The 16,849-nt window shown below is 43.0% G+C and overlaps 2 protein-coding genes and 1 long non-coding RNA gene across 6 annotated transcripts; 1 reads left to right on the forward strand and 2 right to left on the reverse strand.

Annotated features, from left to right (window-relative positions):
• The first annotated feature begins 1,117 nt into the window (after positions 1-1,117).
• On the forward strand, positions 1,118-5,588 carry LOC139546592 (uncharacterized). Of its 2 annotated transcripts, none has more exons than XR_011669257.1 (5): positions 1,118-1,503; positions 2,085-2,143; positions 2,265-2,952; positions 3,059-3,448; positions 5,454-5,588. It is a non-coding gene; the product is annotated as an uncharacterized lncRNA (long non-coding RNA). The 2 variants fall into 2 exon arrangements; XR_011669258.1 differs by having other exon boundaries at positions 1,118-1,298.
• On the reverse strand, positions 3,543-6,564 carry LOC139546591 (GDP-Man:Man(3)GlcNAc(2)-PP-Dol alpha-1,2-mannosyltransferase-like). The gene is made up of 5 exons (XM_071355144.1): positions 6,437-6,564; positions 5,918-6,139; positions 5,429-5,800; positions 4,682-5,265; positions 3,543-4,563 (listed from the first exon to the last, which is right to left on the reverse strand). The coding sequence occupies exons 1-5, from the start codon at positions 6,493-6,495 to the stop codon at positions 4,283-4,285; spliced, it is 1,518 nt and encodes a 505-aa protein (XP_071211245.1). The 5' UTR covers positions 6,496-6,564; the 3' UTR covers positions 3,543-4,282.
• A 2,702-nt stretch (positions 6,565-9,266) lies between these two features.
• LOC139546593 (leucine-rich repeat-containing protein 63) lies at positions 9,267-16,348 on the reverse strand. Of its 3 annotated transcripts, none has more exons than XM_071355146.1 (10): positions 16,137-16,348; positions 15,685-15,807; positions 12,138-12,635; positions 11,768-11,926; positions 11,497-11,651; positions 11,076-11,174; positions 10,501-10,637; positions 10,291-10,374; positions 9,893-10,132; positions 9,267-9,755 (listed from the first exon to the last, which is right to left on the reverse strand). In XM_071355146.1, the coding sequence occupies exons 2-10, from the start codon at positions 15,776-15,778 to the stop codon at positions 9,542-9,544; spliced, it is 1,680 nt and encodes a 559-aa protein (XP_071211247.1). In that variant the 5' UTR covers positions 15,779-15,807; positions 16,137-16,348; the 3' UTR covers positions 9,267-9,541. The 3 variants fall into 3 exon arrangements, with proteins under 3 accessions (XP_071211247.1, XP_071211246.1, XP_071211248.1); XM_071355145.1 differs by having other exon boundaries at positions 10,291-10,407; XM_071355147.1 differs by lacking the exon at positions 15,685-15,807 and having other exon boundaries at positions 10,291-10,407.
• Between the last annotated feature and the right edge of the window lie 501 nt (positions 16,349-16,849).

The raw sequence follows: 16,849 nt of genomic DNA on the forward strand, positions 1-16,849 counted from the left end.
TTGAGGATTTCAATTAAACCAATACAGTCCATCACAGATAATGTAGAGCTTTGTAATCCCTTTGTAGCAAAATCACTAGTGTCAAACAATTTACTAAACGTGACTAACAGGAATAAAAACGTCTTGTTCTAGATTTGTTGTAAGAGGGCATCTGACATGTCCCGACACTTTTGCCGTGGTACACAGAACCACATTCAAACGGTGGGAGTTGCAATGCACATATACCGCTTGCTTAAATGTTTGCTTTAGTAGGACATGTACCCCTCTGTTCCCTGACATGACTGAAGCGCCATCGAAACAAAAACACACACACAGAGTGGGATCCAACTCCAGGGGTTGCAGCACTTCAAGTATTTTCAGAGAAATTCCTTATGCAGACAAATCAGCGGTTTCCATAAACCCAACAGCTCTTTCTTTAATCAGCCCAGCATGAATGTATCGGATGCACACAGCAATAAATTCTCGTTTAGATTATTCTTTATATTCATCTGCTAGTATGGCAAAATACGTGGAAGGCGCAGAATGAACTTGATCTTTTATCATGCACAGTAACAATGACGCTGCACACTCCAGCAACTCGTTCTGAATTTCGGGGCTCATAAGAGTGGCATTGAGAGGTAGCTCATTAAGCCTGTTTTGTATTTCTGAGTCATACTTTGAGATGAAATTGGAGATTTCTAAAATGTTACCTTTGTATTTTGCCTCTTCGGTTGCTCTATGTCCTCTGAGTGGAATATCCTGCTTTGCACACATTAGAAATATATCTATGACCACTTTAACATGTACACGGTTTCTTTCTATAAAATCCATGTTTGCATCATCATGTATTTGGTTCAACATAATCCCTCGACTTCTAGGCCCATGGTTCGCCTTGTAGGATTCACATTTTGTAAGGGCACTAGCATGTAATTTGCTATTATCGTGTTTGCAGCAAGCAATTCTTGTGAGTATCCAGTTTTTAAATCCATCTCGTACAAATCTGAATTAGACATTTGCCCCAGGAAAGTGCCTACAAAACTTACAATAAATTGCATATTTTGCTTTACTATACTCAATCCACACGAACTGGTCATACCACCTCGAAGAGAAGCAGCGTGATTTGCCATTTATCATACTTGAAGGGAACTTTACTAGCTTTGGTTGACAGGCTGGTTCATCAACCGCAGACAAATCTATCCGTAGACCTACTGCAGGTTCACCCCCGCCCGCAGCATCAAGAACGAGAGGAGACGGTGGGGTAGGCAAGCATGCCTGACTCAACGTGGCATTAGCGGTTGGTCTCATTCTGGAAGCTATCGGTAGATTGATCCAAATTATTTTCTGGCACACACAATTTTTCCTACAGACGTCTTTCTTTGAAAAACCTAGCGATCGACATTTGGTTTGCCATTGCTAGAACTACTGAATTACCTTAGCTGGGCTGGTGAGTCAATTCCAGTAAGCTAGCGCGGTAGAGCTTGCTATCTTATGCGATACAAAGTTTAACCACTTGACGTTGTTCAGGTAAACCACCGTATGATTTTTCTTTTTAATGTAACCAATAGTCGGAATTGTTGATTGTCGCGGACTATTTATTTGATACATTATATTAAAATGACCCATAGAAAATGAATATCACGTGCATTTCTTTTAAAAAATAAAATAAAATAAATACAAATAAAATTGTATATTGAAAAATAATAACTTGTTTGGGGTAGCCCTGAGATCAAACTGGGTAGGCTACGACCACGACCCAGGCTCCCCGTGGCTACGCCGCTGGTCTGTAGCCTAATAAACTGCATGGTTTTCCGAGTCGTAGTGGGAGGACAACACACATCATATCATTGTGATTCCAAGTTACCTTCGATATGGTTTTAATATCAATATTTGCGCATGCAGGCTTTTCCACCATCATTTCTCGCAAAATTAATTTGAAGAGATAAAAAGATCCCACCATGCCAAACGAACGAATTATCTGTCATTATTTATACAATTCTACCCGAAACTGTTTCCATCACAGCTGTAGTGATTTGTTTTATACAGTATGACTTTGCACGCATGGAAACGTGGTTATTGATATTAACAGAACAGGCATATATTTTCAGCCCTAGCCACAAGTGAGCCCAGACACATAGAGCCACCAGAGACACCCCAACCTGCCCAGGTAAGACCAGGGGCTTAATGCCTTACTTTCACATAGAAATGTATTGTGTAGAAAAGAGATGTCATGCACAAGAAATAACCATTTCAGCTCTATATATTACATTTCTATCTGCAACATTTAGGATATTGAAGGAACCTTGAGACAGATCATTCAGATGAACAGTCGGGAGAGGAAAGAACTACAGAGCACAAAGACAAGAAAGGAAAGGGGAGATACGTAGTCAGTTGTACAACTGAATGCATTCAACTGAAATGTGTCTTCCGCATTTAACCCAACCCCTCTGAATCAGAGAGGTTGGGGGGGCTGCCTACATCCACGTCATCGGCGCCCGGGGAACAGTGGGTTAACTGCCTTGCTCGGGGGCAGAACGACAGGTCAAGTTAAATGATGAAGTTATTCAAGAGGATGAAGAGAAATAAGAGAAAATGGACAATAAAATAATAGTTTGTGATTTAAAAAAAAGCTGATTAAGAGGTAAAAGATTCCATGTCACCATGTGGCCTGAGTATGTTCATTTCAACATGGTGCCTTACTTTGAATAATGATAGGGCTCTCAAGCATCTCACACTTGACCGTGTGCATGCATGGGTCTCTAGGAGCTTGACCCACTGAACAAGACTATGAGCTTCCAGGCAGGGGAGGAGCTGAGGCACAGGGATTGGTCCGGGCATGATTGGCGCAGGTTGAAGGCACGCCCAGGTTAGAAGTGAGGAAGAGGTAGGGCCAGGCAGCACCACAGACCCTACTGGACGCCCTGGCTGAGATGGACGTGTCATCAGTGTGTACCACCATGGCTGTGCCTGAACTGGGTGAGTGAGGGTACACCTGCACACACATTGTTGCAGTTCCAGTTTTGGCTGTAATTTAGTGTAAGTGTTTTAAAGGGTCAGTGCAGTACTCTCCTCTTACCCCTAGGCACTGCAGAGGGAGAAGGGGAGGCTATAGGGGTGAGGAGACAGCCTGCTCCATGCCCTCTGCCAGGCTGCACCAACTACCACCATGGACTCTCTACCCCACTACAGGGACAGATTCACAAAGACATCATTCTGTGCAGTCTTTATTACATATGAAAGACCTTCAACTATGAGCCATGAAAGGTTAGGACAGTGAATCAATTCTCTTGCTTCCCTTTCTCCCTCTTAGAACCCTTGACTGAGAATGGGGGAGCAGAAGAGAGGGAGGAGGATGGTAAATCAGATGTGGAAGTGGACAAGGAACGCCTGGAGCCCAGGTCGGATGACGACGACACGCGAGTGTGACGCTCGGCTGATACCCACACTGATACAAGGTTCTTGTTTCACAAAGGTCTGCCTGATGTCAGCTACGTAAACTTTACAAAACAGAGATTGTGTCCTCAGTCAACAAAGACTGAGGACAATAATAAGCAAAAGCAGGAAAATTAGTGTTCATATTATTCTTTATTGTGAGACCATGACAAGACCTTGACCTAGGAAATGGATGCTTTTCTATGAAAGACAAAAGCCCTATCCTTATAATTTATCAACTGACTTGCATTTTTTTTCTCTTGGCTTTAAGTACTTGCATCTTGCGTCTTGCATTTTTCTAAACTGCAGGTTAAAGTTTTGACCAAGGGCTACCTATTCTTGCCACAGGTTAAAGTATAACATAAGCAAGCATGGACAAGATGTCAATTATTTGGGCATTGAAAATGTTTCGGTATCGTTGTTGCTTGGAGGAACTTTAAAGAGTAAATAAAAATTATATACAAAGTACAACAAGTTTACATTTAAGATTCAGACAAATTAACAAAACATTTCCTTTTTCCAAAATAAAGCATTGTTTGTATAATATCTACAATTCTGAGCCATAGTCCCATACAGAGCAAGAAAAAAATCACAGTGAGAAAAAAAATAGCACAATGTTTGATCCCTCTGCCGTATTGGACTAGATATAAGGACCAAGTGCTTTTTGAGTGTAAACATCAATAGAATTTCCAGCAAGTCACTTCACTGGAACTCTAGCAAGACAGAGCAAGTTAGACAAGCATCCTTACTTATTCCTATGAATAAAGCCAGCAAAGCTCTGATAGACCATCAGTTTCCCAGCCAATCAGGCCTGTGAGTGCATCAGAGAGGAAGAGTTTCAGTCTGTGAGGGGGTAGTGATTGGTTGTCCCTCATCACTCCAGCTTTCCCATCAGAGATTCCATTGAAGACAGGAAGCTGGTGTCAAACTCCTGGTCGGAGAAACGGTCCACAGACCGTCGAGCATTGCGCCGGATCTCCAGCCGTGCCGACGGCGACAGTGCCAGGATGGTCTCCATGGCAGTAGCGTAGCTGTCCTCGCTGTCGGCCAGGAAGCCAGTCTGCCCGCCCTCATAGGGAACCACAATGTCCAGCTTGGGGCCGCCGGACTTGTGAGCCAGGATGACTGTCCCTGCAGCCATACATTCTACCACACCTGAGACAGGAGAGAGGATGCAGAGAGTAGGAACTGGGATCAGATGAATAAGTTTGGAATGTACAACACTTCTATTAAAAACAGAAGATAATAAGATGGTATAGATAAAAATTCATACCTATGCCAAAATGCTCATTCCACATGGTGTGCAGACCAATGGTGGCGTCCACCAGCTCCCTCTTTAACTCGTCAAAGGGAACGTTAAGTTTAAACTCAACCCTTTCTGTCACACCCAGCTCCTGGCACAACCCCCTCAGCATCAGCACTCTATCATCATCCTCCTGGTTACGGCAGCCACCAATCAACACCAGCCTTAGAGAATCCCGCCCTCCTGGACCTACCCCTTTCCTGTCCAGAAGCTTCCGGAAGGCCCTAATCTGCAGCCGGTGGTCTTTCTCTGGTCGGAACTGCCCCACGGACACTATCGAATGGCACTTCTTGTCATCGAGCCCCTCCCCTTCCACCTCATCCTCCAATGGGATGTTGAGGAAGGAGCGGACGTCGCAGGGAGGGTAGACCACACCGGTGCAGCTGGGTGCGCGCCACAGGGCCAGGATGTGGCCCAGTGTCCAGGTAGAGTTGACCATGACGACGTCGCTGCAGGAGCCAGCTAGGCCGTAGATCAGAGCGAAGGCACAGTAGTACATCACCTTGGCCATACTAAGAAGTGGGTTAGCAGAGATGTAGTCTGCATTGTTGAACCTGTTGGGATTATAGGAGGGAGTGTATCATCACAAATACTGCAGAGGCAAATCACAAGTTTGATAACAAAAACATTAACCAAACTATTAAAGAATACATTATCTGTGTCACAATAAATAACCATATCAACATGCTTTATGCAATTAAAATAAACAGTTCTGACCTTGGGTTTCTCTCTCTCACCACAGACAGCATGTCAGTACTGACGGTGGGGTAGTGCACATAGCTGCCCACCCTGCATCCTCCCAGGTAGCGGAAGATGGGCAGAGTGAAGGCATAGCCCATGGAGTCCATATAGAGGTCTGGAACGAAGGCAGTGAGGGCCTCCCAGCCCAGGAACATTGAGCCCATGCTCTGCCCCAGCAAGGTGAAGTGGGGGTAGGAGCTAGCCTCCACCAGGAGACGGTTCTTCAGGAATATGAAAGTCACTGGATGAGGCAGCCTGATGTTGAAGCGTTGTTGGGCGCCCTCGAGGATCTGCTCCCCTGTCACCCCTTGGTCACCGGTGTATACAACGAATGAAACGTTTGGGTATCTACGGGAGGGAAGAAACAGAAGAGACATAGCATATCAAGAAGATAGGTTATTAAGCTCATGAGCACTCCACGAATGCATTAAAATCTAACTATAGGCTCAGACTGCGTAAACCTACCTATTCTGAAGCGCTCTGAGGGCACACCAGAGCACCCGCTCCCCGCCCCCTCCTGCATTGCAGTAGGGGTGGAAGAAGGCCACAGTTGGGGAGCTGTTCTGAGCCAGGCGGGCTTTCCGACTCCTCTGCAGCCATATTCGGACACCCATGACGAGTAGAAACAGGAGCAGCGCCAGCACCAAGCTCAGATACACGCATGGCAGCACCATGGACCACAGTAATCTGTTTTCAAGACAAAAATAATTAAGGTTATAATACTAACTATAACACCATGGTGGCTGGCTGACTGGTTCTGAGTAGCTAGCCAACTAGGAATTAAACTCGTTTTTGACAATGGTTTGTCTATACAAATTACTCCGATTGTAAAATGTCTTCTCTTCATAGATATGGCTACTAACTAACGTTAGGTAGCTATGACGGTCACTTCATTCTTTATTCATATCCAGTTTCTGTTGCGAGAACTGTAACGTTAGACAGGTATCAGAAACAAAGCAGCATAATTTATTCATTGATTATTACCTGATTAAGTCACATAAGCACAGAGACAGATAGTCATGATGATGATCATGGCCAACCATCTTGACAACACAACACAAACTTTGACACCGGAAGTGGTTGTAAAGCTTTCTCAAAAATATGTCGTTACAGCCACCGTCATAAACTTCTACACTTTTTCTACAATTAATCTTCTTAAAACGTGATTTGAAACCGAACACCAACCTTAACCACACTGCTAGTAAGACCAAAAAGAAAATGTTAATTTTAAAGAATTTATACGATATAGCCAATTTTGACTTTGCCGCTGTGGTAAGTAACGTTAGTGATAGCCGAAGATGTTCGCCTTTTCCTGTAGCTGTCTGCTCTCCCTCTTCTATGGTATTATGGCGGTCTGCAAACATACTCTAAGTTAGCGGTGCATGCCTCCACCTACTGTGTGGGCTGTGTCTGCATACTGTTCTGGAGTGTGAATTCACTAGCTATTTGCATTTGTCATGGATTCCTGGGGTCCAGCAAAATTAAGACAGTTATACAATTTTAAAAACATTACAATACATTCACAACAGATTTCACAACACATTAAGTGTGTGCCCTCAGGCCACTACTCTATTACCACATATCTACAAAATACATGTGAACGTGTGTGTATAGTGCGTATGTTATCGTGTGTTTGTATGCATGTGTCTGTGCCTATGTTTGTGTTGCTTCACAGTCCTCGCTGTTCCATAAGGTGCATTGTTATCTGTTTTATTAAATCTAATTTTACTGCTTGCATGAGTTACTTGATGTGGAATAGAGTTCCATGTAGTCGTGGCTCTATGTAGCACTGTGCGCCTCCCATAGTCTGTTCTGGACTTGGGGACTGTGAAGAGACCTCTGGTGGCATGTCTTGTGGGGTATGCATGGGTGTCTGAGCTGTGTGCCAGTAGTTCAAACAGACACCTCGGTGCATTCAACATGTCAATACCTCTCACAAATACAAGTAGTGATGAAGTCAATCTCTCCTCCACTTTGAACCGGGAGAGATTTACACGCATATTATTAATGTTAGCTCTCTGTGTACATCTAAGGGCCAGCCTTGCTGCCCTGTTCTGAGCCAATTGCAATTTTCCTAAGTCCCTCTAAGTGGTACCTGACCACACGATTGAACAGTAGTCCGGGTGCGACAAAACTAGGGCCTGTAAGACCTGCCTTGCTGTTAAGAAGACAGATAAGTGCTTTATTATGGACAGACCTCCCTATCTTAGCTACTGTTGTATCAACATGTTTTGACCATGCCAATTTACAATCAAGGGTTACTCCAAGCAGTTTAGTCACCTCAATGTGCTCAATTTCCACATTATTCATGACAAGATTTAGTTTAGGTTTAGTGAATGCTTTTAGTTTTTGAAATGTATGACTAACTTATTCCTTGCCACCCATTCTGAAACTAACTGCAGCTCTTTGTTGAGTGTTGCAGTCATTTCAGTCGCTGTAGTAGCTGAGGTGTTTAGTGTTGAGTCATCCTCATACATAGACACACTGGCTTTACTCAAAGCCAGTGGCATGTTGTTAGTAAAGATTTTAAAAAGTAAGGGGCCTAGACAGCTGCCCTGGGGAATTCCTGATTCTACCTGGATTATGTAGGATAGGCTTCCATTAAAGAACACCCTCTGTGTTCTGTTAGACAAGTAACTCTTTATCCAAAATATTGCAGTGGGCTGTAATGCCATAGCACATACGTTTTTCCAGCGGCAGACTATGATCGATAATGTCAAAAGCTGCACTGAAGTCTAACAAGACAGCCCCCACAATCTTTTTATTATCAATTTCTCTCAGCCAATCATCAGTCATTTGTGTAAGTGTTGTGCTTGTTGAATGGCCTTCCCTATAAGCATGCTGAAAGTCTGTTGTCAATTTGTTTACTATAAAATAGCATTGTATCTGGTCAAACACAATTTTTTTCCTAAAGTTTTCTAGGGGTTGGTAACAGGTTGGCCATTTGAGCCAGTAAAGGGGGCTTTACTATTCTTAGGTACAGGAATTACTTTTGCTTCCCTCCAGGTCTGAGGACTCACACTTTCTAGTAGGCTTAAATTGAAGATATGGTTAATAGGAGTGGCAATATGATCCGCAGTAGTTTTCCATCCAAGTTGTCAGACCCCGGTGGCTTGTCATTGTTGATAGACAACAATCATTTTTTCACCTCTTCCACACTCACTTTACGGAATTCAAAATTACAATACTTGTCTCTCATAATTTGGTCAGATATACTTGGATGGGTAGTCAGCGTTTGTTTCTGGCATGTCATGCCTAAGTTTGCTAATCTTGCCAATGAAAAAATCATTAAAGTAGTTGGCAATACCAGTGGGTTTTGTGATGAATGAGCCATCTGATTCAATGAATGATGGAGCAGAGTTTGCCTTTTTGCCCAAAATTTCATTGAAGGTGCTCCAAAACTTTTTCCTATCATTCTTTGTCATTTATCTTTGTTTCATAGTGTAGTTTCTTCTTTTTATTCAGTTTAGTTAGATGATTTCTCAATTTGCAGTGTTTGCCAATCAGTTGTGCAGCCACTTATTTGCCATTACTTTGGCCTCATCCCTCTCAACCATACATCTTCTTCTCTTTTTCTTCTAAGGTTTTATAGCGTACTACAACTAATGTTGTATTGCCGCCACCACCTGGACGGGGGTAAAAAAAAGTATTTTAAAAATGCCATTACACTTCTAATAAAAAAGAGTTACAAAACTCGTCTCACTCCTTCAGTCATTCAAAAAATAATTTGTCAAGCTATCTGTTGAGGTGCATGTCTGTGATTGGTCCATATGTTGTTTGTTTAAATAACAAGTCAGACTTAAAGCGACACAACTAGTATTCAGAAATACTTTATTTTAATTGGAGGTCAATGGAAAATTTAAAGACATTAAAAGTGCCATAATTATGGGAGTTTTCACATGCGCTTGCTGTGCAAATTACATGTTTTGCAGATAACTACTCAAGGCTATATAAAGACAGTGACATCAGTAGACATTATGGTAAGGTTACAATTTGGCACAAGATTAGTAGAGCTGATGAGATAGATATTCAGAGGTCTTTGGCTATTAAGGCCAAGATACAGTAGCCTCAGTATTGGTTCCTTCATAGTCATGTTAGTCGTTCACTATTGTGAGTTGTGTCTTCTCCATACAGAAGACTGGAGAGACTCTTGGTCTGGTTCTTGAAGTTCCAGTGGCATGCTGGGGTGCAGGCATAGAAGATGAAGGGCACCCTGTGTAGTCCGAAGATATTGTCGCAGGGCCGGATCACCTTGAGTCCAGGTCCGTACATAGGACCCCTACAGCAGTCACACACACCCACCCTGGGGACAAAAAAAACCACACACACTATCAATGAAACAGTCATCTCTTTTACCTTAAAAAAAACAAACATGGAGTTCATCCTTTATACTGTGTATTTATTTAGTTGAATCTGATCAGGGTCGTGTAAATAGGCTACCTGCTAAGGGCCAACTGTGCCTCAGGGGGAAGGCTGGCGTAGCGCAGACAGGTGTCTGTGAGAGAGAGGGTCATAGTGGCTGAGTGTTGCAGATCCTGGGGAGAGTTCCAGCTGCAGCCCTTCCAAAAGTAGGGGTGCATGTAGTTGTTGGAGATCCTGAGCTGGGTGAGGGAGAGGCGCAGGGCCCCACAGGGCAGGCCAGGCAGCTGGTTCCCCTCCACATTCAGGTACTCCAGAGTCCTGCAGACAGAGGTGTTCTGTTACATTTAAATAATAACACAAGGTGGGTACTATACAAAGGTGGTGGTGGTAGGTGAGTTACCCCCATACAATATAAGACCTTGGAAAAAGCTCCATATCATGGTCTTTGCAGGCTTACTGCCTACTCTAGACTGTACCTGAGTTTTCTGATGTCATTTGATAGGGATGAGAGAAGGTTGTAGGATACATCTAGAAACTGCAGGGTGGGCAGCTGGTACAGCCTGTAGGTAGGACCAACAGCACAGGACTCAGATCTGGGAGACCGACAGAGACTTCTAACAGCAGGGTAGGTTTATAACACTGTGTATAACAAGTTCCCAACCCTGTAGCGCTCCCTTGTGGCTTACTCTGACGGCAGGGAGGTGATCTTGCAGAAGGAGATGACAAAGGTTTTGAGCCTGGTGAGTCTGTGGATGCCGGTAGGTATCTCCTCTATGGGGTTGTCTCTCATCTTCAGCACCTCCAACTGCATGAGCTCATACACCTGTTTAAAGAGAGAGAGAAGAGATATTTGGAAGCTGTCTTGCCATGGAATTGCAATGACATTTTGCAACATGCTTTCAGAACCCCTTTTCAGATAAATAGGCTCTAAAACAGGGTTCCCCAACTGGCGGCCTGCGGGCCTAATTTGGCCCACGGGTGATTTTATTTGGCCCCCCAACTTTTCCGAGCATTTAATTTTTTTATTTTATTGTTGGACATAAAAGACTGTAACAACACCAGCAAATCAGCTCCAAGTGATTTTAATTTTGGAAATCTGTTTCAAAGTATTCCGAAACATAATAGAGAGATATACTGTATGTGATTGCATACAAATGTAAGCAAGGTTTGAAATATCTAGTTGATGATCACTGCTCTAAAATTACCCCAGTATATTGGAAAGACATGCTCATGGTTTGCCTCAGTTCATAAGGCATCTCACCTCCACTGGGAAGATAGTGAAGTCATTGAAGGACAGGTTGAGGTAGAGCAGGCTCTGGGCCAGAGGAGTCAGATCAGGAAGCAGGGCAATGAAGTGGGCCTGAGAAAACACACAGTAAATTCCTCAGTCAAGGTTCAGAGAAAAAGGGAAGCTCTAGCTTACATATTCCTCTTCAACTTCCTGTTATGCTAAATTTGAGAGACAGTTGTTTCATTTCCTTTTAATGTTAGTCAGAATAAGTGATGTCTGTGTTTCTGTCGCTCTCAAGAATGCTGCAAAGAGTCTGAGAACAAAGGTTTTCAATACATAAGGAATAACTTATAAAACAATAAGAAAATGATATATAAATAATTGGCAAAGAGACTTGTAGAATTTGACACACACCCACACAAACACACACACAGTAAGCAACACACAGCACCTTCAGGGTGAGTGCCTTGCCCCCCTCTGTCAGACAGTCCAGTATGGCCAGCTCAGATGGGTTGATGGCCTCTCCAGAGTGCCTGAACGGGGAGTGGGTCCGCCGAGAGCCCTGGAAGTGCTTGGTAGTCACAGAGTTCAGGATCACCTCCGTTCCTGCTCAAAGGAAAAGTTGATTTATTTGCTACAAGAAAAACAGAACTTGGCTTTGTACAAACAACTCAATAGTGTTAGTTTTGTCATAGTAAGTTAGAAGGCAAACATGTTCTTGCCTAGGTATAGATTTTCCTGCTTCTGAACAGCTTGTCTTTCCCCTGGGGGTACCCAGATCTCCACAGACTTCTGTTCAGACCTGCAGGTCCCATCTCCCAAACAGCTCCGCCGACACATCATCTGAGTTTGCACCTCCATACGGATCAATGCTGCCAGCTCTTATCAGATAACACACAACAAATGCTAACAACACACACAATACGCATGAAGAAACAGTACACCACTGTAACTTACACAAGCAAGCATCCTTGTCACACAATACTCACTAAATAATACACTAGTACTGGTGCATAATGAACACACCACAATCTGGATTATAGCCTACTACAATGGTAGATAATCTTTTAACATATTATATGCAGTATGTACCGCATATGATTTGCTTCTGTGGGATCCTGGTCTTGGCCTCTGGCAATTTCTCAGTGGACATCAGCTGCTTGGACACCTCAGTCTGCTGCCCTTTGTGCAGCTCCATCAGGAAAAGCCCAACCAGCTTCCTGTAGTTGCAGCGAGACAGGGCCACTTTCTTCAGGCCCTCTAGTGACTGAGCCCCACAGCCGCCATTAGGGTCCCGCAGAAAGTCATTGAAGCTAAAGCTAGGGGGAAAGGGGATGTATCTGGGGTCTGTCTTGAGGAGGTCAAGGAGGGGGATTTTGGGGAGAGTGCGTGGCGGTTTACAGGGGAAGCCCTCAATTATTTTAGGTATTAGCATGGATGGGACCGAGGTCAGGGGAGTGGGAGCCGCCCTAAAGGCTGCAGGGTCATAGTCCCAAAGAGGAAGCATGTGGCAGCTTGACTCACTCCGCTCGGTGGCACTGTCCTTCAGATCCCTTCTCTCTGTTGAGGGCAATGAGTCTATGATTGTACCTGGAAGAAACAAATTTCCCATGGCACTTTAACAGTTGGATCAAACGTAGATAGTGCTGACCAATATTTTTGTTATTTTTCATTTTTTAAACAACTAATTGACCAACGATTCAATTATTTGAATTCCATTTCATTCATTTTTATTCTGTGAGCTCAATGCACACATTGCACAGTCTCTCTAGAGATAAATCAGATCCAGCCTGAACTGTGTGATGTTGTACGGAGTTGTAGTTTCCAACAGGCCAATATTCTCCATAGTTTAGCTCATAAAACGTGGTAATTAACTACAATGACCATAATCCATTGCGCATCTGCTTGTCCAGTCTGTGTTTCTTTTACAAATGGGCAATTGTGAGGGGAAATAGAGAGCAGTTGTACGCAAGGTATCTCTACCTGAAAATACATGATCTAAGTGATTAATAGTTGGTATTCAGCAGACATAAAAGTATGCCTTATTTACTTTGAAGAACTACAAAATAGTGATTTTGTCAGAAAGCATAGGCAGCAGTGAGAACAAATGTGATTTACACAACTTAAATATTTTATTAAAATAAAGTAATGTGAACAAATGGTTAATAAGTGATAAGCAGTAATGGGCAGTCACTACCATCATGGGACTTTTATTAATTGTTTTATTCTGTGCTGTTACAGCATTCAACCCAATTAATCGGAATCAAAAACATGATTATTTTTTAATAATCAAACCCGAAACCGAACCGACCTCAAAAAGCACTAATTGCTCAGCACAAAACATAGATGAAGGAGGATAAGAATGGCATGCTTCCTGCTAATTGTCTATATCATTTCTATAGTTATCAAGTGCAATGAGACATGCTAAATGAAGTTTATATAACCCAGGGATTGACAAGCACTTGCCCATCAAATCAGGAATATTTTTTGGTTGCCCGAAGATTATTATCACTTGCCCGAAAATGTTAATTCGCTTTTTACATGCATAAGTGTCATATATTGCCTGCCTTTCACCTACACATAGGGGAGAAATAAGAAAGATCAGTACTGTAATTCTTTGTATTTTGGTTGTTCTCAGAGGATGCTCAATTTGCCCGATTGACATAAATTGTCTGTCTTTCGGAATGTTCTTGCAATTTTTTCATAAAACGTGTCTAGAACATTAATATTGTATATTCTGAGAACATGGCAATCATGTCCTGTGTATGTTTGGTGGGACGTTAATGGAATATTCTCCTACCCTGAAAAAAACTGGGCACATGAATGTTCTTGCAACGTTCCATGAAACGCATCAAGAACATTAATGTTGTATACTGAACAAAAATATAAACGCAACATGTAAAGTGTTGGTCCCATGTTTCATGTGGGCTGAAATAAAAGATCCCAGAAATGTTCCACACGCACAAAAAGCAAATTTCTCTTAAATGTTGTGCACAAATTTGTTTACATCCCTGTTCATGAGAATTTTCTCCTTTGCCAAGATAATCCATCCACCTGTTAGGTGTGGTATACCAAGAAGCTGATTAAACAGCATGATTATTACACAGATGCATCTTGTGCTGGGGACAATAAAAGGCCACTCTAAAATGTGAGGTGACTGCAGGAATGTCCACTAAAGCTGTTACCAGAGAATTTAATGTTTATTTCTCTAGCATGTCGTTTTAGAGAATTTGGCAGTACATCCAACAGGCCTCAACCGCAGACCATGTGTAACCACGCCAACCCAGGACCTCTACATCTGGCTTCTTCACCTGCGGGATCATCTGAGACCAGCCACCCGGACAGCTGATGAAACTGTGGAATTGCACAACCGAAGAATGTCTGCACAAACTGTCAGAAACCGTCTAAAGGAAGCTCATCTGCGTGCTTGTCATCCTCACCAGGGTCTTTACCTGACTGCAGTTTGGCGTCGTAACCGACTTCAGTGGGCAAATGCTCACCTTCGATGGCCTCTGGCACGCTGGAGAAGTGTGCTGTTCATGGATTAATCCGGTTTCAACTGTACTGGGCAGTTGTGTGGGCGAGCGGTTTTCTGATGTCAACGCTCGTGAACAGAGTGCTCCATGGTGGCGGTGGGGTTATGGTATGGGCAGGCATAAGCTACGAACAACGAACATATTGCATTTTATTGATGGCAATTTCAATGCACAGAGATACCATCACAAGATCCTGAGGGCCATTGTCATGCCATTCATCCACCACAATTACCTCATGTTTCAGCATGATAATGCACAGCCCCATGTCGCAAGGATCTGTACACAATTCTTGGAAGCTGAAAATGTCCCAGTTCTTCCATGGCCTGCATACTCACCAGAAATGTCACCCATTGAGCATGTTTGTGATGTTCTGGATCGACGTGTATGACAGCATGTTCCAGTTCCGCCAATATTCAACAATTTCGCACAGAGATTGAAGAGAAGTGGGACAACATTCCACAGGCCACAATCAACAGCCTGATCAACTCTATGTGAAGGAAATGTGTTGCGATGCATGAGGCAAATAGTGGTCACACCAGACACTGACTGGTTTTCTGATCCAAAGTATCTGTGACCAACACATACATATCCGTATTCCCAAGCATATGATAATCCATAGATTAGGGGCTAATGAATTTATTTAAATTGACGTATATGAGCTCTAACTCAGTAAAATCCGAAAATGTTGCATGTTGCTTTTAGATTTTTGTTCAGTGTATATTCTGAGAACATTGTAACCACGTTCTAGATCAATTCTGCTTGACATTAAAGGAACATTCTCCTAACTTTAACACCAAAACATTCTAAAACGGTTCTCTGAAGTTTTGTGCTAACATAGATTGAATGCTGTTACCCTAACTAACAGAAAACTGGACACTCAAACATTAGGGGAACATTGGGGGTAACATTACAAATACGTTCCCTCTCCCTAGAATTGTCAACTGGGCAGAAAGATCAGTTTTAAACTGCTGGAATGACTTTTCAGTTTCACTTTTTTGTATCGTCCAATGGGGCAACCCGCGAGCCGGCTGAATTTGCGGGACTGCTCAATTCACTTGTCCCAGGCAATAGGGCAATCCCTGTATTCAATCCCTGTAACCTACCTGAAAGTATAGGCGAAGGAAGTGATTTCACAATGGGGGGAATCTTTTTAGGGGGCAAAGGCCTCCGAAGAAGCCTTGCACGTTCTGATGGCATAGCGACTCCACGGTGAAAGCTTCTATTTCCTGGCAAAAAGTACAGTAGCTAAGTTTGCTGTATACATTTACAGTTGCATAAATGTCTGACAATGACACCGATCTTCATGAGGAGGCTGCAGGCTAATCAGAGGGAGCAAAACTGGCAAGCCTAGTTGTTGGCAACATTAAGAAAGCAGAGAGCTAAGCTAACCAACCACAAACAACCAGTCATATAATAATAGCAACCAGTAGCTATGAATCTACCAAATAATGACATTTGAAACACGTTCAATATAAACATCACATTCTTAATTTCACATTTAGTTAGCTAGCTAGCTTAGCTACATCATATTGTCCCTTTTTGGAGGCAAACTTACCGCTGAGATTTCCCTGGCCTCTATGTAAATGGTGGAGAGTCGACCTCCCGATTCAGTAGAGCCCTTGGCAACCGCCATAACAACCGTCAAACAAATCAAGAGTCTGAGTCAAATTGGGTGCGTGCATGCGTGCATATAAATCAGTTAAGAATGAAAATAGTAATTTAATAGGATCTCTATGTATGCTTGATTGTCTACTACACTAGAGTATGCGGTTGCCACGCCTGTTTTAGTAAAAAGCTGAGGGATGGGCCTGGAGAAATGTAACCTATATAAGCCCCACTTTTATTCCATAGGCTGGGATCTGCACTATGCATTTGTTGCAAGAGCACATATTTCACTGGCTGTCCACTGGTTTCAAAAACTATGATTGATAGGCAGCTTAAACTTCTTGAATTCAACCATTATTGGATTCAAATACACATTTAGATTTGTCAACAGTCATCCGTAACAACCCAAATCCGTAAGGCGCAAATAGCTAAATCAAATCAAATACATTTTTATTTGTCACATGCACCGAATACAACAGGTGTATGTGGACGAATGTGGCAGGGTCTACAGACAATCACGGACTACAAAAAGAAACCAGCCACGTCACAGACACAGACGTCTTGCTTCCAGACAAACTTAACACATTCTTTGCCCGCTTTGAGGATAATACAGTGCCACCGACGCGGCCCACTACCAAGGACTGTGGGCTCTCCTTCTCCGTG

Source organism: Salvelinus alpinus, chromosome 20 (genome assembly GCF_045679555.1).
Source record: "Salvelinus alpinus chromosome 20, SLU_Salpinus.1, whole genome shotgun sequence".
NCBI lineage: Eukaryota > Metazoa > Chordata > Actinopteri > Salmoniformes > Salmonidae > Salvelinus > Salvelinus alpinus.